The sequence below is a fragment of the Ochotona curzoniae genome, unplaced genomic scaffold, assembly GCF_017591425.1.
Source record: "Ochotona curzoniae isolate NIBS_2020 unplaced genomic scaffold, NIBS_Ocur_1.0 scaffold_3208, whole genome shotgun sequence".
NCBI lineage: Eukaryota > Metazoa > Chordata > Mammalia > Lagomorpha > Ochotonidae > Ochotona > Ochotona curzoniae.
In genome coordinates, this window is record NW_024467106.1 from 41,571,652 (window position 1) to 41,599,437 (window position 27,786).

A 27,786-nucleotide genomic window follows, 5' to 3' on the forward strand; every position below is an offset into this window, starting at 1 on the left:
CTTCTACTCCACCAAAAAATCCAATGCATTTTACTATTATTTCTGCTGTATTTAGTTTCTTTTATGAATAATTTTACATTATTATATCCAAAAATGACAAATAAAAAAAGGTAAATCACCACCCCTAACAACTTCCTATAGGTAAAAACACTTGCCAAACAACAGTGTCCATTACTTTCTATACTGAGGAAGTTAACCTCCACAGGAAGGACACATGCTCAGTCGACTCTTCAATTCACATCCTATTGAACAGTTACATATTCTGAAGAAAAAAATAATGAATTAGACTTTGGATAACAGATTTAAATTCTAAGGAATCAATCTTGAAACTGAACTAATGATATTTAGCATGTTACTGACTTCATCTTATTCCTCTGAGTCTTTGAACCATTAAATTTCTTTCTAAACAGATCAGTTGCTCAAAAAAGTGGGCTAGGAAACCAGTTGCGGTAAATATTCCTAATCACTATGTGCATATCATTCAAAATTTAATAGCTAATTCTCAGTGGATTATCATGCCACGTTCATAACTCAGTTACCCATCCATTTTTTTCTCTAGAAAGGCATAAACAAGGCTTACCTCACAGTGTAGATATTCTGAATATTTTTCTCCCCGCCCTGTCCTTCCTTAACAGCTTGCATTTGTAACAATTTCATAACAGCTTTTATCAAGCCATGGGTATTCCTATTTAAAAAAAAAAAAAGACAACATGTTAAATGTTACAAGTGTGAGGTGAAAATTCTAACAAGGTGTTTAATCCTGCTACTTTCAAGTAACTAAACCCTTGCCACCCACGTTGAATAGTAGCCATTCCAGGGCATCCAGCTCATTCTACTGCAAAAAAACCAACACACAGAAAGGAACAGAAATGCAGTTAAAAGATTCAAACCCCCAACCCATCAATCATCTCCCTACATCCTCTTGGGGGAAAATTACCCAGAAGAGAGAAAAAAAACAAAAACATTACCCCCACATAATTTTAGGCAGCAACCACATCAGTTACTCTTTTGGAATGATCAAGTCTTTCATTTATAAATATTAGCAGACCATGAAAAACAATAAGACATATGAAACAGACCAACCACTCAAAAAAAAAAAAAATGAGCCAAGGGACCACTTAAATATAAAAGATGTCAGAAACTTTAAAAAAAAATGAAAGAAAACTATTTGTTCAATGAAAAAAAAAATTTGTCTTAATCTTGGTTGTTAACATTCATTGAGCATATACTGTGAAATCAACACTCTGCTAAATGTTCAATACTGTCATTTACCATTCAAAACCCTACTGGATACAAATATTCATTTATTTATTTTAATATTTTTTTTTATTGGAAAGACAGATATATGGAGAGGAGGAAAGACAGAAACAAAGATTTGACCATCCACAGATTCACGCCTCAAGAGGCCACAAAGACTTGAGCTGAGCCGATCTGGAACCAGGAGCCAGGAGCTTCTTCCAGGTCTCCATGCGCATGCAGGGTCCCCAGGCTTGGCAAAGGCCATCCCCAACTTCTTTCCAGGCCACAAGCAGGGAGCTGGATGGAAAGCAGGGCTGAGAAGATTAAAACTAGTGCCCACATGGGATCCCAATGAGTGTAAGGTGAGGATTTTAGCTGCTAGGCTACTGCACAGGGCCTATAAATAACTATTTATTTTTTGTTTAGGACAAGACATGTGCTTAGGAACATTTCAAACATTAATATGAAATGTTACTGAATAAGTTTTGTAATAGCACTTCAGGTTTTCTAGTTGGCAAACAAATTTAACCACACAGTAGAGAGGTTAGCACTATCAGCACAGTAACCACCAGCCACACAGGCTACTGAGTGTCAGTAATACAGCTGGTCCAAATAAGACATGCTACAAACATATAACACATGCTGGTTTTAAAGCATTTAGGACGTAAGAAAAAAATATATACATCACATACAATTTTATGTATTGGTTAGATACTAAAATAACATTTTTATATACTGGGTTGTATAAAAAATTGTCTGTTTCTTTTTACTTTGGATGTGATAACTAGAAAATTCTGATAGACTTATTGTGACTTGCATTTGGGCTCATGTCGTACTTCTATTTCATTGTACTGCTGTGGATATTCATATCGCTTGCTTCCTAAGCAGATTCCCTAGGAAATGTAGAGGTGTTTCTTGCAGTGGAAGGATTTTCCGGTCTTCATTTTCTTTCATATGGATTTTTCTTGCATCATGTGGTATAGACTCACGCATGAATCTTCTGTAACAACGTCACACTTGTATGGTTTCTCTCCTGTGCGGATTCTCAGGTGAACACAGCATTCTCAACCCTGACAGCAGCCTGTTCTGTACAGGCTCCCTCACAGCTGCCAAGGCTCAGCTTCACTCATATTCACTCACCAGCATTATTTCAATTCCATGGCACCCTCATTTTTTTAAAGACATTTTTATTAAAAAGGCAGATTTACAGAGAGAAAGGGAGATGGAAAAATCTACTGCTTTCCTAGGTCACAAGCAGGGAGCTGGAGGGGAAATGGAGCAGCCAGGACACGAACCAGCACCCAAAGGAATCCTGGCGCATGCAAGGCAAGGATTTAGCCACTAGACCACCACAGCAGCAGGTACCCTATTTTGAGGAGTAAATTATGGCCAGTTAATTCCAGTATATAACTCAAGAAAAATTTTAAAGGGAAAAAAAAACAATAAGCAGAATGAATTACAATTGTCTTCAGAAGGTCTGTGTGCAAGGCACCTCCTTGGGTGCAAAGGTGTTGCCTTGTTTTTTTTCTTTGGGACTACACGGATTCTGCTAAGAACCTTCAACCACATACATTCTGGGTTTCTAGACCCTTCTGTCTCAAAAGCATAGAAGATTATATCTCAACACTCAACTTTTTAAAATAAAATTCACTCTTCACAGTTTTTCACACCATCCACTTTCACAAAATTAGAACCTTCCTGCATCTAGGAAGCCTGGACTTTAAAGAAACAGTATTGTCCAGTGTGTTCTCCAGCTCTTTACAAGGCCTTCACAGCATGCTCCGTTACCAAAGCTGAGAGCCCTCCAAAATCGATACCACACTGTGCTATCACCAATTTATCAGCTGCTGCAGACATAAATGGTCTGAGTTATAGAGGGTAGAGCTTACAGAGTTTTCTCAAAGCTTCAGTAGAATAGGACTCCTTCAAGTAAGTAAATTCTCTAAAGTTGAATCACTGGGCCTCAGTTACTACCGTGCCTGGTGAAACTCAGCTTCTTGGGATGACACAAATCCCTTCAGCTCTGACCCACATCTATGCAACAGATGTTAATACACGATCATAACATTGTAAGCCTGTCATTCTTTTTTTAGCAGGTAACTTCTCACCATTACTTAGTGCATGAGCAGGTCGAAGGACCCTGTATCTCATGGAGAATATTCACAGAGGGGTTGACCAGGGCAGAACTGCAGTTTGCCCTATTCAAAAACACATGACCTGCTCAGAAGCCTCCGATGTTCATATGACAGGAAATCAGCTCTGAAGTCTGACTGAAGCTTAATGACTTAATGTTGTTGCTGTTGTTGTTCATAACTTGATTTTTAGGCCTTACAAAAGCAGAGGACATGTTATAGATCTTCTCTGTCTTCCTCTGCCTTTTTTTTTTAATTTCCTTTACTTTATTAATTACATTGCATTATGTGACACAGTGTTACAGGGACTGGGATTCCCCCCAACCCTTCCCAAAACCCCTCCCCATGGTGGATTCCTCCACCTCGTTGCATTACCACAGTTTAAGTTCAGTTGAGATTCTTTCATTAGAGGTATTTATCAAGCATAAAGTCCAGCATCTTATCAAGTTCAACGGTTTCTTGGAGAGACCATCTCTGGTCTGAAGGTAGAGCCAGCAGAGTATCATCCCAATCAATTAAAAGCCCCAACATAACATCAGCAACAATTTACAATGTTATGCTATTAATTGACATGGTATTGATTAACCAATATGTTAGAAGGAAAATGCAGGTTCTTAACCACATCCTGTGACTTCTTCATAGACATTTCAATTTTGGTTTATATTCAACCGGGTTCTATACACCTTAAAATGGCTATAGAATACTATTCAACTGTCTCGTATCTATTTTCATTTTAGTATTTAGCTGTTTATAGTGTTGAAGCATGATTTTGCTGAACCTGGTTGTTTTTCGGATGGTCTGAACTGGATTATAACTCTAACAAGACATGTGTCAACAGTTTAGGTGCAGAACAGTTTTAGGAGAGGTGTGCAGAGAAATCCTCAATACTCCAGTGAGGAGTAACTAATCTTTGTGTCCCACCCAGTGAGGTATGAGTGAATCCACGTTGACCATTTCCTGTCTGGTTCTAAGCTTTCCTTGTTGTTGTCTATCTGTACTAGGTTTTTTTGTTTGTTTGTAAGTTTGTTTGTTTGTTTTGAGGGGTTTCTGGAGCAATCCTGATGGGCATTGTGAGAGAGGGTGGGGACCCAGAGCGAGAACCAGGCAAGGACCAGAGAAAGCATCCCTCCCTAGTCCCGAAGGAAGTTTATTGTTCTGTTTCTGCGGACCGGTCAGTGCTCCTGGTTGTCGTTCTGATGATACTGGTTCCTGCACGGCAGAGTTTGGACTTCTTCCATCCCCTGTGGAAGCTCCGGATGGGGGTGGGTGACCTCAGAGTTCTCGGCCTCCGAGGGCACTCCTATCCCCGTGGTCTCCTTGGCAGCTGGGATGTAGTCCTTGTTGCTCGTATTGATAGTCCAGCTTAATGACTTCTTTCATCAAGTACAGAAAGTCCAGGGCTCACTGGGAACCTCGTTAGGCCATTTCCTGAGCCTAATGACTAACTGTAATAGTTCCCATTTCAATTGATCTGGATTGGCTAAATTTATGACTGCATTTCTTCTGAAAAAAATATGTATTAATTAAAGAAACCTTCCTTGCACATGAAACCTTACTTTTTTCCCTTATTGGAGGCATATTTGCCATATAACTGGTATTTTAGAGAAGTCAGATAACAGATCTTTGATTTTCAAACAAACTGTATCTCCCACACCTTTATTTTTTTTTTTATTGTTGCTTACATTATATTATGTAGTACAGTTTTATAGGCGCTGGGGATCCCCCCCACCCCTCCCATACCCCTCCCCCCATGGTGGATTCCTCCACCTTGTTGCATAACCATAGTTCAAGTTCAGTTGAGATTCATTGCTTGCAAACACATGCCTAGCATAAAGTTCAGCGTCTTATTGTCCAGATAAGTTCAGTGGCCTCTTGGGGAGACCTTCTATGGTCTCAAGATAGGTCTAACAGAGTAAAGATCCAGTCAGTTAAAAGCCCCAACAAGGCCTCAGTATCATTATACAACATTATGGAATTAATTGACATAGTATTGGGTAAACAATATGTTAAAAATAATGCAAGTTCCATTCTTCGAAACATCTGGGTTGAGACAGTATCAATGACAAGTTCAAAAAAATAACAAACAACCAAACAAAAAATTACAGGTTAAATCAAGGCAAACATGTGGTATCTAATCTTTTGGGATTCGCTCATTTCCCTTAGCATTATAGTTTCCAGTTGTGCCCATTTAGCCACAAAGAACTGCATTTTGTTTTTTTTGATAGCTGAGTAGTATTCCATGGAGTAGATGAACCAAAGCTTTCTTATCCAATCTTCTGCTGATGGGCATTTCGGTTGCTTCCATGTTTTCGCAATTACTGATTGTGCTGCTATGAACATAGGGGTGCATGTTGGTTTGTCGTAAAACAGGTGTTTTGGATATATTCCTAGGAGTGCTATTGCTGGGTCATATGGTATGCAGATTTTGAGTTGTTTGAGTGTTCTCCAGACTGATTTCCATAAAGGCTGTACCAATTTGCAGCTCCACCAGCAGTGGAGTAGGGTTCCCTTTTCCCCGCATCCTCGCCAGCAAGCGTCGTTGGTGTTCTTGTTTATGTGGGCCAATCTTACTGGTGTTAGGTGGTACCTCATCGATGTTTTAATTTGGATTTCCCTTATTGCTAGGGAGCTGGAACATTTTTTCATATGTTTGTTTGCCATTTGGACTTGTTCCTTTGTGAAATGTTTGCCCATTTCCCGTGCCCATTTCTTGAGTGGCTTGTTTGTTTTGGTTTTTTGGTTGTTTTGAAGTTCTTTGTATATCCTGGAAATTAGCCCCCTATCGCCTATATCGTGTGCAAAGATCTTCTCCCACTCTGTGGGTTGCTTTTTTACTTTGTTGATTGTTTCCCTTGCTGTACAGAAGCTTCTTAGTTTGATGAGGTCCCATTTGTTTATTCTGTTCTCAACTGCTATTGCTTTGGGTGTCCTTCTTAGAAAGTCGGTACCTACTCCTAGGTCTTGCAGGGTATTTCCTACATTTTCTTGCAAGAGTTTGAAGGTTTCTGGATGTAGGTTTAGGTCTTTTATCAGAGTAGATTGGATCTTAGTGTATGGTGATAGATGTGGGTCTATCTTTTTGTTTCTACAGGCTATCAGCCAGTTGTCCCAACAACATTTACTAAAGAGGCCTTCCCACTTGCTTAAGCTGTCATTGGTCTTTTTGTCAAAGATTAATTGGCTGTATCTGTGTGGATTCCCTTTTGGTGCTTCTATTCTATTCCATTGATCTTCCTTTCTGTCTTTGTGCCAGTACCAGGCTGTTTTGATAACCACTGCTCTATAGTATGTCCAGAGGTCCGGGATTGTGATTCCCCCTGCTAACTTCTTATTTTTCAGGATGGTTCTAGCTATTCGTGGTTTTTTGTGTTTCCAGATGAACTTTTGAATCATTGTATCCAGTTCCGTGAAGAATGTTTTGGGCAATTTGATTGGAATTGCGTTGAAAATGTATATTGCTTGTGGTAGTATAGACATTTTAATGATATTGATTTTGCCTATCCAGGAGCACGGGATGTTATTCCATCTTTTGAGGTTTTGTTCAATTTCCTTTTTAAATAGTTTGTAGTTTTCTTCGAATAGGTCTCCTACACTTTTGGTTAGATTTATTCCCAAATACTTCATACTTCTCTCTGCTATTTTGAATGGTATCCTGTTGGTTAGATCTTCTTCCATCTTGGTGTTATTTGCGTACACTATGGCTGTTGATTTTCGTTCGTTAATTTTGTACCCCACCACTCTGCCAAACTCTCGTATAAGTTCTAGCAGTTTCTGTATTGAGTCTCCTGGTTTTTCTATGTATAGGATTATGTCATCTGCATATAGTGAAAGCTTGACTTCTTCGTTTCCTATACGTATGCCTTTGATTTCTTTTTCTTGTCTTATGGCCTCTGCAAGTACCTCTAGGACTATGTTGAATAGCAGTGGTGATAGTGGGCACCCTTGTCTTGTTCCAGATCTCAGTGGGAAGGGTTCTAGCTTTTCTCCATTCAGTATGATACTGGCGTTGGGTTTTTCATAAATTGCTTTAATTATGTTGTGGATTTTCCCATCTATGCCTACTTTGGCTAGAGTTTTTAGCATGAAGAGGTGTTGGATTTTGTCGAAAGCTTTTTCTGCATCTATTGAAACTATTATGTGGTTCTTGTTTTGCAGTTTTTGGATATGGTTTATAACATTTATGGATTTCCGAATGTTGAACCATCCCTGCATTCCAGGGATGAATCCTACTTGATCCGGATGAATGATCTGTCTGATGATTTTTTGAATTCTATTGGCTAGGATTTTGTTGAGAATTTTAGCATCAATGTTCATCAGAGAAATAGGTCTGTAGTTTTCCTTCTCTGATGGTTCTCTATCCGGTTTTGGGATTAAGGTGATGTTGGCTTCATAGAATGAGTTTGGGAGGGTTGCTTCCTCCTCTATTGTTTTGAAGAGCTTGTAGAGGATTGGGGTTAGTTCTGTTCGGAATGTTTTGTAGAATTCTGTAGTGAAGCCGTCTGGGCCTGGGCTTTTTTTCGTTGGGAGATCCTTGATGACTGTTTCAATCTCTACCTCGGTTATGGGTTTATTTAATTCTGCAGTTGCCTCCGGACTGAGTTTTGGTAAATGGTCTCCCACACCTTTATGAAAACAGTTGAATCTTGGAAAAAAGTGCATAAATGACACTCACATTTAACTCCAAGGTGTTCAGGAAGTCACTGAGACAGACAAATTAACTCTAGGCATCTAATTTTAGACACATTCATTTGTTATGTGAATTTGTGAAGTGGGTTAAGGGAGATGATTTCAGATTAATTTTTACTTAAAGCCCTGATTTAACTCCAATTAGAGAACTTCGAGCAAGTCACTTAATGCCTAAAAAAAGAAACTAAAATTTTGATAATCAGATCATTTCTTGTATTGAAGAGTAAATAAGAATATGTGAGTGGAGCCAGTGCTGTGGCTCAACAAGCTAATCCTCCAGCTTCAATCGCCAGTAAGCCATATGGGCAGTGATTCCTGTCCCAGATGCTGCACCTCCAATCCAGCTCTCTACTTGTGCTCTAGGAAAGCAGTGGAAATGATTCAAGTCCTTGAGACCCTGGACCCACATGGGAGATCCAGAAGAAGCTCCTGACTCCTGACCATTGTGGCCATCTGGGGAATGAAATAGCAGATAGACGATCTTTCTCTGTCTCTCCTCTTCTATTAATCTGCCTTTCTACTATAAACAAATATTTAAAACACACATCTAAACAAAAAAAAAAAAAGAAAGAAGAAGAACATGTGAATAAAGTACCAATTAGCTTTTCAAAATTTACAATAATCTGGGGCCAGCACAATAGCCTCAATAGCCTACCAGTTAAAGTCCTCCCCTTGCACGTGCCAGGATCCCATATGGGCACTAGTTCTAATCCAGGCAGACCCGCTTCCCATCCAGATCCCTGTTTGTGACCTTCTTGGGACACTACACGCGCAAGGAGACCTGGAAGAGTCTCCTGGCTTCTGATCATCTCAGTTCCAGCTGTTGTGGCCTCTTGAGGAGTGAATCGCCAGATGAAAGATCTTCATCTCTGTCTCTCCTCCTCACTGTATATGTGACTTTCCAATAAGAATAAATAAATCTTTAAAAAATAAGTTATGACAATCTAATGCATATACTGGCAATTGTACCATAAAGACTATAATGTTTTTCCCTCTTTAAAAATAAGACTGTGTGAGCACATGTGTCAGAATTAATGAATTACAAAGCCTACAATCTGTTTGAAACTATGTTCCATCCAGTTCTGGAAGTTGCCACCATTGTGAAAGTCAGTCAGCAAGCAGATTTGTCTATTTCTTTTTTTTTTTCTGTTAACTCTGGCTTTCAAATAAAAATACATAAATCTTAAAAAAAAAAAAGGGGGGGGGGAAGAATGAGAAATCAGTTATGAGCTCATTTTGGTGCCAAAAAAAAAAAATGAAATCCAACCTTATTTTCAAAATACACATTTCCATGAACTTTTTGAAGATCCTTCAAATATGATAAATGAAGGGTTAATAGCCATAAAACAAGAAAAGTAACAAAATAAGGCAAAATTCAGATGAGAAAAATGAGAGGATCCTTGCCTTGCATGCACCATGAGCCCTTATGGGCACTGGTTCATATTCTGGCTGCTCCACTCCTCTTCTAGCTCCCAGTTCGTAGCCTGAAAAAGCAGTAGAGTAAGGGCCAAAGTCTTAGGACCCTGTACCTGTGTGGAAGACCCAGAAGAATCTCCTGGCTCCTTGCTTTGGATCAGCTCATCTCTGGCCTTTGGGGCCACATGGGGCCAAATGTTTCTATTTGTCTCTCTTCTCTGTAGATCTTCCAAATAAAAATAAATAAATCTTTAGAAAAAAATATACATATAAAGAAGATTTTTATCCCTTTTCTATTTTCACTGTCATAAAATGCTACTGTTTGACTTTTAAAGAGTATGAACATCATTTTTTAAATAGCTTTAAAAATGAAATATGTATAATCTCAAGGAGAAAAAGGACTCTGAATACAAACAGAAGATTCAATCTGACATTCTGGACAGATGATATGAGCTGATAACTTAAATACTCACAAGTAATAAAATAACTTGTGTCTTCTATTTAGGACCTAGCTTCAGCCATAGTCCAACATGGGCACAAAAATAAGTGTTTCATTTGAGAAATTAGACTTCTGAGGAATATTTTCAGGAACTGGAACTGGCCTTTAGTCAAGCCATAAGTGTAAGGGCAAGGTACACAAATGTATTCAGAAAAATTAATTAACAAATCAAAATAAAGATTTTAATCAGGGCAAAAAGGGAGCTGATTAGATATTATGCCTAACTTACTCATAGTATAATATGTTCAGGGGACTATCATCACCTCTCCCAAAAATTTATAACCATATCTAGCTGGCTACTAGGTATTCCCACTTCAGCATATAAACTGTGCCTTATAATTAACATCTCCAAAATGGAACTTATTCAGTCTTCATACATCTGGTCTTCTAATGTTCTTATCCATAAATAGGGAAGGAATCATACTCCATCCACCTCAAAGTATCTCACAAATCTATTTCTGCTATCTTTACTTCAAGCAAGCATCATCTCTCACCTGAACCACAGCAATATCCACCTAAACTAATATTATCTCAATTTCTCCTATACACTATCTGCCTAATCCAAAACTAACACTTTTAATTTTTTCTTTGTATTTGTACTGCAGCAAAAGCTGTCTTTGGGCCCAGCAGTGTGGCCTAGTGGCTAAAGTCCTCGCCTTGAACGCCCTGGGATCCCATATGGGTGCCGGTTCTAATCCCGGCAGCTGCACTTCCCATCCAGCTCCCTGCCTGTGGCCTGGGAAAGCAGTCAACAATGGCCCAAAGCCTTGGGACCCTGCACCAGCGTGGGACACCTGGAAGAAGTTCCTGGCTCCTGGCTTCGGGTCGGCATAGCATCAGCTGTTGCACTCACTTGGGGAGTGAATCATCGGATGGAAGCTCTTGCTCTCTGTCTCTCCTCCTCTCTGTATGTCTGACTTTGTAATAAAAATAAATAAATCTTTAAAAAAAAAAAAAAGCTGTCTTTTTGGAGACAATGAATACCTAGTAGATAAAATACTTCAATAGGAGTAATTTTTGACACAGCAATTAAAGACATTCCCTAGAAGACTGGACAGCCCATATCTGAGTGCCTAGATGGAGTTCCAGATTCATTTTTCTGCTTAGTGCAACCAATGAGGACAGAAGCCGATGGGTCCAGTACTACTTGGCTTCCTGTCACTGGCATGGGAGCCTCAGATGGAGTTCGTGGCTCACAGCTTTGGCCTGGCCAAGCCCTCACTGTCATGGTCACTTGGGAAGTGAACTAGCAGACAGAAGATCTCTTCCTGTTATCTCCCTCCATACACCCCACTCCAGATGTGTGTGTATCTTCAATTCTCTCTCTCTCTGCCTTTGAAATAAAATGGCATTATATTAGAGATCACATTTTTAAGTTTTTAAATTTTTTTTTAAGTTTTAAACACTTTAATAGACATCTTCTGCAACAAAATCAAGTCCCAAATCCTCTGGGGTTAGTATTCTAAAGTACTGGGCTAAGCTGCTGCTTATAGTGCTGGCACATCGGTACTGGTTCATATCCTGCTGTTCCACCTTTGCACTAGCTCCCTGTACAAGGCCTATGGAAGGCAGAAGGTGGCCCCAGTATTTGGGTCCCGGCTACCTATATGGGAAACCTAGAAGAAGCTCTTGGCATCTTACTATTTGAAAGTCAAAGTTACAGAGAAAGAGAGAGAGAGAGACAAAGATCTTCTCCCACTGCCTCACTTTCCAGATGGCTACAAGAGCCAGGGCTGGGACTGGCTAAAGCCTGGACCCATGTGTCCAACATAGGTGCAGGAACCCAAGCACCTGGGCCACCCTTCACTACTTTCCCAGGCACAGCAGCAGGGTAAGCAACTGGATAAGAAGTAGAACAACCAGGATCCAGGGCAATAGCCTAGTGGTTAAATCCACGCCTTGCATGTGCCAGGATTCCATATGGCCAACTGGTTTGTGGTATCCCAGATCCTCCACTTCCCATCCAGCTCTGTGCCTGTGGCCTGGGAAAGCAGTAGAGAATGCCCCAAAGCCTTGGGACCGTGCACCCACATGGGAAACCCAAAAGAAGCTCCTCATTCCTGGTTTTGATCAGCTGAGCTCTGGCCATAGTGGCCTTTTCGGGAGTGAACCAGTGGGTGGAAAGTCTTTCTGTCTCTCTTCTCTATAAATCTGCCTTTCCAATAAAAACAGATAAATCTTTTGTAAAATAAATTCAATCAATTTATATTATCAAGCAATAAAACATCACTTTTGGGGAAAAGGAAGTAGTGGAGTCTATTGTTAGATTATTATATTGTTGTTGTCACTATGTTATTGTCTTCGTTGCTGCTTGTAGGTTTTCTTTATCTAATTCATCTCAATCCATAAACTTAAACTGTAAGATTCCTGACAGAAAAACAAAAGACAGAAATAGACAGGTGATAGAGCTTTATAGAGCTTTATAGAGCTTTATCTGCCATGTTGAAAATTACTCAACCTATAGGCAAACCCCCCACTCTGTAAATTAAATCCTAAGACAGTGTTAGTGATATTAGATGTTTCTGTGCGCTATTACCACTGGGAAAATGCACTTTTATTTCCCTTGTTCCATCTTATTTGTTATGTATGAAGATCATTGAAAACCAGTAAGATCGCTAAAATTTTACTTAAAACTACTCCCCAAGTTGCCTCTAAAGAATTAGTCTGAAAAACAGGCTGTAAAATCGAAGGCAGATAACAAAATCTCAGAAAATACATCTATTACAATTAAGTCTATGAGTGAATTCATTATGCTTTTTGCAGATGAGGGGCCTGGCCCAATGGTTCAGTAGCTCAACCTTCACCTTGCAAGCACCAGGATCCCATATGGGCATAGGTTCATGTCCTGGCTGCTCCACTTCCATCCATCTCCCTGCTTATGGCCTGAAAAAAAAGCAGAAGATGGCCCATAGCCTTGGAATCCTGCACCAGGATGGCCAAGTTGCTAAATCGTCACCTTGTACATGGCAGGATCCCATATGCATACCCTGGCTAACCTGCAGCTCCCACTTGAATGTGTGAGGGCCAAGTGTATAGTGGGCAGGATTACACTGTGACACAGCCAGCATCCATTGATTTACATAAGAGATGGTGCTAGAAACAGAATTGATCCAGAAACTGCAGCTATCAGTGTGTGTACTAGCCGATGTGGATGATGGACAAAGCCAAACCCTGTACCAGCAACCATGCACAAAGGTCAGGTCTAGGATCACTTCAGTAGAGATTTCTTTAGGAATACACCCAACTGAACTGCTGGACTCAGAACATCAATTAGCGGGAGAATCATAGGATGTAGTGCATTTGTCAGAAAACCGGGCCTGCTCAGTGGCTTAGATGGAGCAGTGGACAGATGCACATGGAGGATTTGGCAGTCCATTGAAGTCTGTAGAGGACATCTGGTACCACAGTAGAGGAAGGAGAGCAGGGAAAAAAAATTGGTCAACTACCCCAGTTAAGCTTGACAGCAAATTTCTGGGCAGATGGAGACTCTAAGGAAGATTGAGTCAGCCAAGGGGCCTTGGAAGGATTTTCTCATCCTCAGATTGGCAAGATTGACAACATTTCAGAACTACTGAAAACACTTCAGCAGAACCCTCGGAATATACTCGATATTGGGAACCCTGTAATGGCATCAGCTGGCCATTCCCCTTGCCTGGGCACTGAGGCTTCACCCCTTTTTTCCCTGCTTCCTCCAGATACAGGAAGAAGAAAACGAAAAATTGGAAACAAAGGTCTCATCCATTTTCCCCTAAACCTCAACTCTTCCCAACCTAATCAATTATGCAAACATCATCAAAAATGAAATTTTTTAATTGAATTAAATAGAATAATAGATGATAATAAGCCATCTTAATTGGGGAAAGGCAAAATCTCAGTTATCTGATGGCTAGTGACCCTGAGCACTTTTTCACATGTCTACTGGCTGTCATCCAAAAATGAAAAAACAATAATGTGTGGTGAGGATATGGGGAAAACGGTATCCTAATCCACTGTAGGTGGGAATGTAAACTAGAACAACCATTATGGAAGACAGTGTGGAGCCTCAGAAAACTGAAAATAGATCTATCCAGGCATCCCATTCCTGGGCATTTACTCAAATGAAGTGAAATCTGCAGAAGAGTTATCTATATCCCCATGCTTATTGCAGCTCAATTCACAATACCTAAGATATGAATCAACCCAGATGTCTACAACTTATGACTCAGTAAAAAAGAATATGCTATATATACCTCATTGAATACTACTCAGCCATAAGAAAAAAATGAAGTCCTGCCTTTTGCTACAAAATGAATGCAACTGGAAGTCATTACACTTAGTGAAATAAGCCAGCCTCAAAACGACAAATACCATATTTTCCCCAACACATGGAAGTTCATATAGAATACAAAAAAAAGACATTCTGATCTATTAGTCATTTTTAGCACTTGTTTAGACTCTTGTGGAAGTGTGTAATTCCTAATTTTCACTGGTTGAATACTACAATTAGTGTTAAATTAAGCCTAAGATTGTACAGTGGATTAAAAATGTCTTTGCAAAAATTAATGAGAGAAAAGAAGGGCAGGAAGGATGCGGATTTGTGTGGGGGAAGCAGAGGATAGTTTTCTTCTTAGAATTGTACCAATGAAACTCATAAAATCTGTTCTTTTTATATGAATAAACATTTTAAAAAGAAAAAAATATATTAATGTTTTTCAATCATTGCTCAAATGGTACCATTTTGAAAGTGCTTGGGAATTAAGAGATCTAGTAATTGAGCATCAAGTGCTGCTAACATTTCAAAAATAAAAAGTCAAACATTTAATGTGCCTCTGAGTGGAACAACATGGTGCCATTTAGTCTCTTCCAACTCAAGGTTATTCTCAGTAATTCTGGGTAAATCTCCAAAGCATAAATTTGGACATATAGTTTATATTCAATATAGGTTAGCTGCTTTCCTTAATCACCCTATCCCTAGCAAGCAAGGAAATAAAAGCTTCTGTTATTATGTTTGAAAGTTTATTATCATTATTATTTATTTGATCTTCCAACCACTGGTTCACTTTCCAAATGGCCACAACAGGGAAGGGGTAGATCAAAGCAGAATTCAGGAGCCTAGAACTCCATCCAGATCTCCCACATGTGTAACAAGAGGCCCAAGTATTTAAGTCATCTTTCACTGCTTCCCACGGCATCGTAACAGGAAACTATGTGAGAACTGCCACTGTGTCATGGGATATCAGTGTCACAAGCTGAATCTACTGTGGTACAATATAAGTCCCCCTACTATTGTTACCCACAAAGACGACTTTAATATTAAAAAAAAAAAAAAAAAAAAAAAAAAGAGCAGGCGGGGAAGGATGAAAACCACAGCTGGTCTCTCACCATTTCAGAAAAAAAAAAAAATGTTATCTTTCACAATGATTGTACATCCACTTAGTCTTTCTTCCTTCTATCCATGTTAGATCAACACAGATCTAACAGAGCACAGAGGGTCACTAATACTCAAGCACAATAAAGGTTCAAAACTGGAGCTCAATTGGCTGAGAGATACCTATTTCCAAGGTCATAGTGAAACTGAGCCCCTATAATGCAAAAATAGAAACCATCCCATTGTCTATCACCCTAACATAAGATGTCCTTGCCTGTGTTTTATCAAAAGGAATTCACTGACTTGAGGGACTAACACAGATGCCTCACAAGACTAATCACCAGACTCAAGAAGTCATTTACTTCTTCAATAGATAAGAAACTTGATAGCCAGTATTGTCCAAACTGGGCTGTTCGTGGAAATTCCAGGTCCAGGCAGTATCGAACTGCTACTTTCATGTAACTCGCAGACCTACTGGAACCCATGTGGCCATTATAAATTGCCTGGAAATTCACTGACCAGGACCCGGTGCAATGGCCTACTGTCTAAAGTCCTTACCTTGCATGTGCCACAGTCCCATGTGGGCACCAATTCGTGTCCTGGCTACTCTACTTTCCTTCCAACTCCTTGCTTGGATCCTGGAAAAGCAGGATGACCCGGAGTCTTGAGACCCTGCACTTATGTGAAGTCCTAGAAAAATCTCCTGGCTCCCATCTTCAGATAGGCCCACCTGAGGCTGTTGCAGTGGCTTGGGGAGCGAACCAGCAGATAGGAGATCTTTATCTCTACCTCTCCTTCTCTCTGGACACCTGAATTTCTAATAAAAATGGATGGATCATTGAAAAAAAAGTTTCACTGACTAATCAAAGGTAAAGAGCACCACTAACCAACTAGGAACTTGGACACAAGTTGATCACTCAGCTCTCAGCTCCAATGTCAATCTATTCTAATCTTTACCCTCAACTCCTCAGAAAACAGCTGCTTACCAGCTCCTTGCTCTGATTTTACAATTAATACCTATATTATTCCGCCACATCGATGCCAGTGACTGGATTTCTGTGTCTCAAAGCAGAGGACCCACTTCGGGAGCTCTGTTGCAACACCCCCACAAGTTTAGGGTGTTGTTCAGCAACCACAGTTCTGCCCCAAATCCAATCCCAGTGCAGAGAACATCTAGGTAATAACTTTCCAGTCTTCCTTTTACTTGGGGGAATTGAAGATCCTCCACTCACATGGTTACCAATATAAGGGATCCCAACCCACAAATGTTCATACAGTGAAGGCAGAGCCAGTAGGGGGTCAAATTATACTACCCAAGAAGATACATGTAAGTCTCAACCTTCTATATCTGAGAATATGACTATTTAGAAATAGCTTTTTGCAGATAAAAATAAAGCATCTTTATATCACATCATTTTAGGTGGTCTGAAATCCAATAACTGGTATCATCTTTAGAGAAAAGACTAGGATAGCTGAGATACAGAGAACATGCTCATCAGAACACAGCAGCAATTACTGGCATCAAATAGCCATAAGTCAAGGGCAGCCAAGGGTTCCTGGCAGCCACCAGAAGATAGTAAAAAGGCAGAGAACCAATTCTCCTAGAACCTTAGAAAGAACCATTCCTGCTGAGGACCTGTGGCTCCAGAATTGTGAAAGAATACAATTCTGCTATTTTATCCAGCACGTTTGCAATCATCTCTTATGACAGCCTTCATAAACAAAGACACAGTGCCTAGTAAGCTGACGGATATGGCTTGGGTTCCTACTCTCAGAAATCTGTAATTGTCCAAACAATTACCCTTTTCAACCTGGTTGCTTCTCATTCGTAAGAGATGCTATATAAGGAGCAGGTGCTGCCCTGTAAACTAGAAAGCAGAGAAAGTCAACACTCAGCCTCAAAGAGAATAACGAAACACACAGCCTGTATCCAGTTTGCCATAGGGACCCAGTTGTTTTTCTATTCTTAAATTTTATAGAATACCACTTCATCACAAAAAAAAGGAAAATAACCTTTTATGTTCAAACTATGCTCAAACTAGTTCAAGAGGATATCTCCAACTATTAGGTAGCCCAAAATAAGAACAAAGATTCAGGTCTTCTAAGGAGATGGAATAATAACAATTTTGAACATTCAGATTTTTTTGAAAAATATTTGGTCCAAGCTGTAAAACTCTAGTAATTAAATCCACCCATGTAAACCAGTTTTCACCAAGTGGATATGTATCATTACTATAGTAATAATGTTACTATATACTATATACTATATTGTTCATCTACTATTACGCATATGAACAATAGTTCAGGTCATTCTCCTTTCAAAAGGACTAAAAATAATGCTTCTATGCTTTCAAACTGACCAAATACAAGGTTCATATCTGATCCACAATAGAATTTAAAAGATCGAGTTGAAGTAAATATGAGCATCTCTTGGGCCTTATCGGAACAATGGATACAATTATGCCCCCTTTTTACTATAAATCATTTCAAATCTCTGTAAAAGGTAACTGGTCAGTCTTAACCATACTATATCACCAGAAAACCAAAAAATTCTATAAACACCAAATAACCAAATTCTTAGATTAATTTCATTATAAAATTATACAAGAAAAAGATGGAAAGCTCTGAGAAACCCATGATTACATGAAAGGCAAATAATAATAATAATGCTTCATAAGAGAAGAAATGCTATTGTGCCTTTGGTAGAGAAAGTTCTGTAGGCTCATTTGTCTTGTAAGAATCAAAAAAAATGAAATTTTTGCTGAAGCATTTTCCCATTATTGTATTCAGTATCCACTGACCTCAAGTCACCTACAAACATCTCAGCATAAACATCTGACTCTTAAAATTGGAGACTTTGTGACAAAACAATGCATTTGACCAGATCAATGAACTGAAACAAGAAACAGGGAAGAATGTCCTAGATGAGAAAAGTGGCTGGAATCACTTTTCTGAGTATGAACTCTAAATTGAGAGACTCTGGGATTTTAGAAAAAGGCTCAAGAAGACAAGGAAGGACAACATTTGAAAACAGATGTTTTAAAGGGAAAATTTAGAAGACAAGATGGGAAAACAAGCACAAACTAGCAATTCTATCAATGATTTCAATACAGGAAATCTTGGGAAACTTGGCAAGAATATGTATATTTCAAAAAAATTGCACATGGATTTCAAAAAGTTTTCAAAGTAACACCTTTTAATTCTGTTTTTAAACAAATATTTGAAAGTACCCCCTACATATATATACAGAACCAGAAGCCATCTCAAATTTCACAAAGTAGTATCTTAACACCCCAGAGCAGATTAAAGCATGCTATTTTCCCTCAGCCTAGGGAGAAAGCTCATAGAGGCATCCATCTTTGCTTCTTCTCCTGCCAAATAAAATAAAGAATCTAACTAGCACAAAGCATACTCAATAATACAACAAAACACAAATAGAGTATCTCCTCAGTTGGAAGCCATTTCCTGCGTGTTAAAGCAGGTAAGTTTCCCAAAGAACAAGATAATCAGTGAAAGAGACGAGCCTGACACAAGAATTTTCTCAGTAAATCATCTTAAATTTTAACTCCAAATAGTTGTCACAAACACTTTTTGTAACCACCGGACTTTCCTTCAGTCCATAATCAAAGACTTTCTGAATCCAAAAGCTTTAGTCAAGACCTACTACAGGAATTAATATTCCATGCAAGATTTCACCAAGAAGTAGACTTCAGGAATCTCAGAAAACACACATCAATTATCTACATTTCAGTACACTTTGTGCTCCCAAAATACAACAACTGTGGATCCCTTTTCTGTTCGGAAACATTAGAGACAAACAAATCAAGTGCAAGCAGCTTATCTACAGCTTATCCTACCTACCAAACATATTTTTAAAAGAAGGGGAATGAGGAAAAGCAGTTGAGCTGAAATTACAGGCTGTCAGGATACCTCAATATTGCAAATTGAGCACCTGGTTCTACCAGAGAGTAAGATTTTTATTCATGATCCCGTTACTAAGCAACTGTAACAATGGCTGCATGCACTTTCTAAAAGCTAGCTAGCACAGTTAAGGAGAATAAAAAAAAAAAATTAAAGAGAAGAAAAATGGGAAACTCCTTGCACAGGGAATCTTTACCTCAAAATAAATTGAATGTAAAAACAAAGCAACCCAAATCAAAAACAATCTAAAGTCAAAACGCAGCAACTCCTCAAAGGACAAGAAAGTATATGCCACTATAGATCATTTTAATTTTAGATTTGGTTAGTTTCAAAATTCACATTTAACTGGTGATAATGATTTCCTTACTGTTTCCTTTGTGGTCCCTTTCTTGCCTTCAACCTCCATAAAGAAAAACATTTTTCTCCCCCTCCCCAATTTTCTTTTCCTGATTAAAAGAACATTTTAGAGACCTAAATCTATTTCTTTGTTTACAGAAGCTATAAAAACTAGCTTGCAAATGTTTCATGTTGCTTCAGCTTTGAACCAAGTACATTCTAGGACATCAAACTATTCCTTTGAAGAGCCTAGTCTCTCAAGCAGAGCCAGACACTTTCCCAGCCACTCCCCAAAGTTTAGACAAGCAGAACACTGCAAATGCCAAGTGTTTTTCAACCTTACGCTATACCATGAGGCAGGGTCTAAACCAAGGCAAGTTGTGGGCTGGGTTTGAGGTGGAAGGATAGCTTCCACACTTGTTCAAGGCAAGTTAACAGACTAGACCTGAAAAAGGTCAAAGACTAGGTTACATAGCTAGAAGAAATCGTCTCTCCTATTTGTCATTTTTCTCTTTCTTTGAAGTGTTCAGAATACGCTGCAATACTAACAAAGTTCCACAACCCCCAAGCTATATTCTCCCAAAATATATCTATTTCAAAGAGGAATAGGCTGTTTTTTCATTGTTTTTACCAACCTTCCCTAATAATTCCCTCTTTAATTCCTAAAGGCTAAGAAGCAAGAAGACAGGCAGAATGGAAAGTTAAAAGTTTTACAATTATTTTTCTAAATCAAAACTAAGCAATCATGGTATGGCTCAATTCCCAAGATACTCCTAGACTCTGACAAGCCTCTCTGATCAGATAGCCAGAGACATGTAGAAACTTAAATACTGGAAACTGAAGACATAGAGTACCTCCAAGTTATTCTTACAAAAACAGAGATGGTTTTCTAAGACAAATCTCTAAGCATCGTTTGGAAGAGGAGCTATTTGGATATCTTGTTTTCAATTAGCTCATTCTTAAATTTGATTCTCCTCTAGCTTTTTTTAAAAAATATAAACAGTACAAAGTATAATCTTTGTAATTGCTAGAAACCACAAAGCTCTGCTACTTAATAAAGTGAATAAAAAAAATATTTACCAACATGCAAATAATTATTCCCTTTACTGGCAGCAATAAATAAAATTTAACACTCATATTTTATGATAAAAATTGATTCAAAAATTAAAATGGGGATGAGTGTTGCGGCATAGCACTCAAACCACTGCTTTAGATGCCCACATTCCGTATGGTGGAGCCTCAGCTTAAGCCCATTCCACTTCCGGCCCAGTTTCTTGCTAATATTCACTCTTGGCAGCAGCTGGCATTAGGTCAACTATTTGAGTGCCTCCTGCCCACATGGGATTCCGACATGGAGTTCCTGGTTCCTAGCTTTGGCTTGGCTCAACCCTGACTATTGGGAGCATTTGGGGATAAATCAGCAGAAGGAAGATTTCTTTCTCTCTCTCTTTCTCTATGTCTTTTTCCCTCTTTCTTTCTTTCTCTTGTACTCTTTTAAATGTGTATGTCACTCATTCAAATGAATTTTTTTTAATTTAATTACATCTCAGCACCACTTGGATCATGCAGTAGCATTAATTAATACAAGAATGTTTTTTATTTTCTTTTTCATCACTCTAACGACACATTGGTATTTTTGTAGCATGTTCTTTAATTTTAATGTTGATGAAAATTTACTGTTTTTCTGCCTGTTGTGGACTGTGTTTACTGGCTCTATATTTAAGGGGATGTATAATAGAAGTATAGCAAAGACTGACATGTTCAGATGTGGAGACAAAGTGCAGTATATCTCTGTGCATCCAGACCTAAGATGGACAGACTCCCAGTAAAACTGCTCAATATATCCTAACAGTAGGAGGCTGGACTCTCCATCATTGTCCTTGCCTACAATTCCAGGAAACACTTCAATAGCAGCATGATGGACTTATGACTGTTCATGAAGGACCAACTATTGTAGTACTAGAGGGGAAATCAATGAAGGGTGAGGAAGAAACTAGGGGAGTGGGACAAGAAATCCCAGAGCCTATGAAACTGTATCAAAAAACAGTAACAAAAAGTAATTTTTTGGGTCTGGTACAGTGACCTAGCTCCTGGCTTCAGATCAGCTCAGCTCCAGCCATTGCAGCCACTTGGGGGAAGGAGGGTAGTGAATCAGTGAATGGAAGATCTTTCTCTCTGTCCTTCCTTCTCTCTGCAATTCTGACTTTCCAATAAAAATAAATAAATCTTTCAAAGAAAAAAAAATATATTTACACCTATATTTGGATTAAGTATACTTAGGCTGTCTTTAAAAAAACAAAAAACACTAAGATCCAGTCACCGTTTTACCTGTGTGGAGAAGAATTTATAGCAGTAGGATAGATTTGACCTTATAGACCCATTTCGAATGTATTGTCTATTCAAAACCTGTATTGTGTGATAAGAAACTGAAGTTACTGACAAGTTACAAGATACATGCAGAGCAGGCAGACTGACTGTCAGCAAAGCATATGCTTTGCAGTTCACAATGGTGATAGTAGACTTAGACCAATGAGGGAACGGTGGCCCACGTGTCTGCTCTAATTATATTTTAAATTAACAGAAGACATTATTACTCATGTATCCGTGGCTGAAGCTACTCTAAAGTTTGAAATAAACAGTACCACTATATGAATAAAAGTAAATTTTGTTTATACTTGAGAATTATTTAAAAAGGAACAAATATGATTACCAGCGTTTAACAAATGTAAGAAATAAGGCAAAAATAAAAGTGGCTTGATTTAGATCAACCAAAAAGTAGAAAAAGAGAGATACATAAAATCTCAACCTTCAAAAATCTTCCTGAAACCTACTTTTTAACAGGTATGCAATAGGATGGTTCTAAATTGTATAGGTGGTACGGGTGTGGGTATGGGTGAGTGTAAACACAAAGCCAGAGAGAAAATGAGTTCATTTTCAGTTGTCATCCAGTTCTTACTTATTAAGAATATTTGCTCATATACCAAATATTAAACAATGTGTTAGCTACTAAAATGCAGGTTAAAACATACATCATCAGGAGCAACAGGGAAAGCGCATCTGAGCTGTGCTTTAATGGATGAGGATGATGCTGGAAGGAGCATCCCATGCAGAGGCAGAGCACATGTAGAAAGTCCTGAGGACCAGGAGAACAGGCCTCATAGGAGGAAACACAGCTTGAACAGAGGGTCACAGCTAGTTTAAGAAGGGCTTGGACATACTGCTAAAGCGTTTGGATTTATAAGCAATGGCAGCAAAAGGAAAAAAATGGTTCCTGAAAGACACAAAAATGTAACTGCAGGAACAGGACGGAATTTATGAAGAAAGTTCAAAGGCTAAAAGGTTATGGGGCCAGAGCTGCGATAAAGTAGGTAAGGCCACCATCTGCAGCAACAGCATCCCAAATAGGCACAGATTTGAATCCCAGCTGTTCCACTTCTGATTCAGCTTCCTGCTGATGCAACTCTCCCTCTGTATCTTTGCCTTTCAAATAAATTAGTTAAACTTTTTTTCTTTTAAAAAGGCTAGACATCACTAGCCAGGAAACCATCTTCTACAGTTAGAGAGTTAACACTATATTTTATCTCCACTGAATACCAGAAAACAAAAGAAATAAAGAAAAATTAAGATTAAGTAATCTTCTCTGATGATACTACAAGGAGGATGAGTAGAAATCATCAGGACAGGGGCTGGCACAGTGGCATAGTCAGCTAATCTTCACCTGCAGCACAAACACCATGTATGGGCACCAGTATTCCATATATGCGCCAGTTTATGTCTCCACTGCTCTACTTTCTTTTTTTTTTAAGATTTATTTTTATTATTTTTTTTTATTATTGGAAAGGCAGATATACAGAGAAGAGAGACAGAGAGGAAGATCTTCCGTCCGATGATTCACTCCCTAAATGAGCGCAACAGCCGATGCTATGCCAGTCAGAAGCCAGGAGCCTCTTCCGGGTCTCCCACACGGGTGCAGGGTTCCAAAGCCTTGGGCCGTCCTCGACTGCTTTCCCGGGCCACAGGCAGGGAGCTGGAAGGGAAGTGTGGCTGCAGGGATAGAACCGGCGCCCATATGGGATCCCGGGCGTGCAAGGCGAGGACCTTAATCATTTGTACCACCGTGCCGGGCCCAACTGCTCTACTTTCAATCTAACTCCCTGCTTGTGACCCTGCTGGTGGCCTGGGAGAGCAGCAAAGGATGGCTCAAGTCCTTGGGTACCTGCTCCTGAATAGGAAACCAGGAAGAAGCTCCTGACTCCTGGCTTCAGATCATCTCAGCTCTGGCCATTGCAGCCATTTGGGAAGTGAACCAGCAGATGAAGGAATCTCAACTGAACTTGAACTGTGGTTATGCAGGAAGGTGGAGGAATCCACCATGGGGAGAGGGATGTGGGAGGAGTGGGGGGAATCCCCAGTGCCTATAAAACTGTATCACATAATACAATGTTAATAACAATAAAAAAAAGAAAAAAAAATGCAAAAGAAAAAAAACATTATTAACTAGGAATAACCAGCGGTAAGACATCATTAAATCACATAATATTGTTAAATAAATTAGTACTATTACTATCTAGTGCACACACTAATGCTAAGAGCACTATGGCTACTCAAGTGTACAAATTGTATCACTATAGAAGTAGTAAAGTTTATAAACAACCTTTTTAAAATAAGAATTTATTAACAAGTTCAATTTTTACAGTATTTAGCCATTTTAAATGAAGCCCCTATGCACAGAATCAATCAAAAATTCCAAAAATTTTAATTAGCACAACTTGGGGCCAGGTGCAGTAGTCTAGTGGCTAAAGGCCTTGCCTTGCATGCACCAGGATCCCACATGGATGTCAGTTCATGTCCCAGCTGCTCCACTTCCCATTCAGTTCCCTGACTGTGGCCTGGGGAAGCAGTCAAGGATGGCCTCAGGTGTTGGGACCCTGTACCTGCGTGGGAGACCCAAAGAAAGCTCCTGGTTCCTGGCTTAGGATCAGCTCAGCTCTTGCCATTGCGGCCACCTGGGGATTGAACCAGCAAAGATCTTTCTCTGTCTCTCCTCCTCTCTGTATATCTGCTCTTGCAATAAAAGTAAATAAATCATAAAGAAAAAAACAGCACAATTTGTCCCATGTGAAAACCAACGGCATGACTTTTTAAGGAAAAGAAAAACTAGTAAGGTGAATGTTAACCCTTAATCGAAATTAGTGAACTTTTATTTCTTCACAAAACTTTAAATTGCTAGTTGATCAATTATGAAAACAAGAGTACCTGGTCGATGGAATCAGGTTGAGTATCCCATTGAGAACATAGCTGAACTCTGCATGATCCTGAGCAACAAGCGCAACCAGACCCTCACAGCAGGCTGTTCGAACCACTAAGTTGTCACTGCAACACTTCTCCCACAGCAAGTTCAAGGCAGGAGTCTGAAATCAAACGACAGATTAAAAGAAACTTCTGATAAGCAGCAAAGACACCCACGTACCCTTAGCAATACATCCTGTTGCGATTTGTTCACAGTAGGCTGGCTTTCCTACACAAAGATGATGCAGGTGCCACTCTGTTCCTACAATACACAAAAGTCGATTTTCCAAAAGGAGGAATGATATGTTTGATATAGCACCCTCTCACCTGCACGTTGGATACAAAACAAGACTGGCTGCAGGCAGAGGTATGCGATAGATATGGCTCTAGCACAACGTTCTTACCAATTAATTTAACGAGGTACCTACAGTATCAACTAGTCTAGGTTGAATTCCAAATAGTATCACTACTTACGCCTGTAAGCGGCAATAACATTTTCACAGAAAGTTATTTTCTGCTTTTCTAACACCAACCTCTATCATGTGCATGCACCACACACCACCTACAACGCACCCACCACAATTTGTTGAATTCTAAAGTGGGCCTAGAGAGAAAACAAAGGAGTGGAACAGACCAACAACAACGCACCTATGTCGTGACTAAAAACTCAGAGAAGATACTTTGCCCAAGAAAGAGGCACAACATTTTTTTCTGCTCATATTGCAAATCTATTTTCTTCCGTAAAAAAGCACCAGAAGATAATGTAAGTTAATATAAATTCTTATTTCGAAAACACTTTAATACCAGGAGTTCTAAACTTTATAATTTCTCAGGAACTCCTGACCGCAAAAGTGCAGGTTCACTGTGAAAAATAAGCCTATATTTGAATGCATTGTGGGCCAAATCCATTTAAACTAGTACTAGTATTTCATTGTCATTTTTGGGTTTTTTTGTAAAACAGAAAACATAATGAAGCTATTTCTCCTTCATACAGATACGGTTTATTAGGGAAATGTATGTTGTGAGGGGAAATGCAACATCCCTAACTCCCAAAGAACAACTAAAGAATGCAAATCAATGTTCCACAGTGCCCCTTTCCTCCATAGCTACTCGAAGACCTCTGAGGTTTCAGTAAATTGTCACTGCAGGAGAGAGAATAGACATGTTGTATTTCTCCTTTAACTCAGGAGACTGCAGTCACCTGCCCAGACAACAGCAAAGGGCTCTGCAGGAATCAACAAAACGTTGCCCCAGGTGATACTGTCTTCAAAGAAGCAACCATTGTTTTATTAGGATAAAAGAAAACATTTATAGAGATTTTATATCCAACAGATTCTGGGAGTTTAAGTAAAATGACATCTTAAATCATATAATGTGATTACAGCGGGATTAGGATTAAGGTTTTTAGAAAATCTAATTTAATATGACCAGATACAAACACAAGATAAATACCTACTAATGAAGTACGACCTTACATTTATTTCTACATGCCATCAAAAAATGTAAAGATATGTGTATCATGAAGCAGTTAATCACAGACAACTTGAGAAAAAAAATGAATTATTTTCATTTCTTTTGGGAGGAGAGGGGAATCTTATTGCTATCACTTACATTCTATATAAATTTGACTTAGAGTAACTCTCTTCAGCAGTTTCCCAACTAGTGCACCAAACTACACAATAGTGAACAACCAATGCGCCAAGTGGTACATCTCAGATCAGTTGGCATTGCTTCAATTCTTAGCTCTGACCCACCCTGTGTTCAAGATGTAATCCTCCCCTCCCCCTGCCCCGCCCCATTCTGTCAATGAATGATCTTTCCAAGTTAAAATTCACATCCGGAACTGATCTGATCCAAATCTATTACACCCAAACAGAGTCACCATGTTCATTTGCTTTACTAAACAAAAATATTCCAAAAGATTACCCTATCAACTTTCTTTAAACCATGACTTTCCTCATTCCTCTCACATTATTTTTCATGAATAGTCCTAAAAATACTCTTCTTCACCCTTCATGCCTCATTCTTATGGTTTGGTGTAATAAGCAGACACACACACACACACACACACACACACACGCATGCACACTCAACCCAGATCTCCCTTGTGGGTGGCAGGAACCTGATTACTAAGCCATCATTGCTGTCTCCCAGGATCTGCATCAGCAGGAAGCTTAGAAAGGAACCAGAGCCAGGAATTGAAGCCTAGGCATTCCCACATGCAATGGAGACAACTTAATCACTAGACTAAATACCTACCCAGTGCTGGACTAAATTTTCAAACTTAAAAAAACACTGAAAGATTTAAAAAAAAAAATAGCAAACTCAAAAGTAAACAAGAATGGCAATTAAGTTCTCCTTCAAAATTATTTCATTGGTGAACTGAATAAAGAAGGTAACAAGACAGGAAGATAGACACTCCAGGCTGGTAGTAATATCTGAAGGAAATTAAAGTGTAGTTAAACACAAGCTAGGGACAGGTGTCACAGCATAATAAGCTAAACTTCTACCTGTGACACCAGCATCACATATGGGTTGTCAGTTCATGTCCTGGCTGTCTACTTCCAATTTAGGTTCCTATGTACAGCCAGGAAAAGTAGCATACGATGACTCAAAATCAAGTCTTTGGCCCCCTGCACCCACATGGAAAATCAGTTCCGGCTCCTGACCTCAGAGCAATCAGCTCCAGCCATTGTGGCCATCTGGGGAGTGAACAAAGAGACAGGAGATTTTTGTCTCTTTCTCTTGGTAATTTAGCATTTCACATAAAAATAAAATGAATCTTAAATAAACAAATACAGACCTGGTTTGTAGACTGGTGGATCTTTTCTGTAAAACCATTTTCCTTAAGGACTGCAGCAATAAGATGACCCACTGCCTAAAAATACGAATGAAATCAGTAAACAAATTTGCTTGGAAGT

General features: G+C 39.1%; 1 protein-coding gene across 3 annotated transcripts in view; it reads right to left on the reverse strand.

The window, feature by feature from the left end:
* The window catches only part of FOCAD (focadhesin), a 232,601-nt gene that overhangs the window by 202,197 nt on the left and 2,618 nt on the right, over positions 1-27,786 (reverse strand). For 2 of the 3 annotated variants that reach the window (XM_040963886.1, XM_040963883.1), the window contains exons 2-4: positions 27,669-27,743; positions 24,833-24,987; positions 581-685 (exon numbers count right to left, since the gene is read on the reverse strand). In XM_040963886.1, coding sequence (XP_040819820.1) covers positions 581-685; positions 24,833-24,987; positions 27,669-27,743 — 335 coding nt within the window. The remainder of the gene's footprint in view (positions 1-580; positions 686-24,832; positions 24,988-27,668; positions 27,744-27,786) is intronic. The other variant, XM_040963884.1, reaches the window with a different exon arrangement.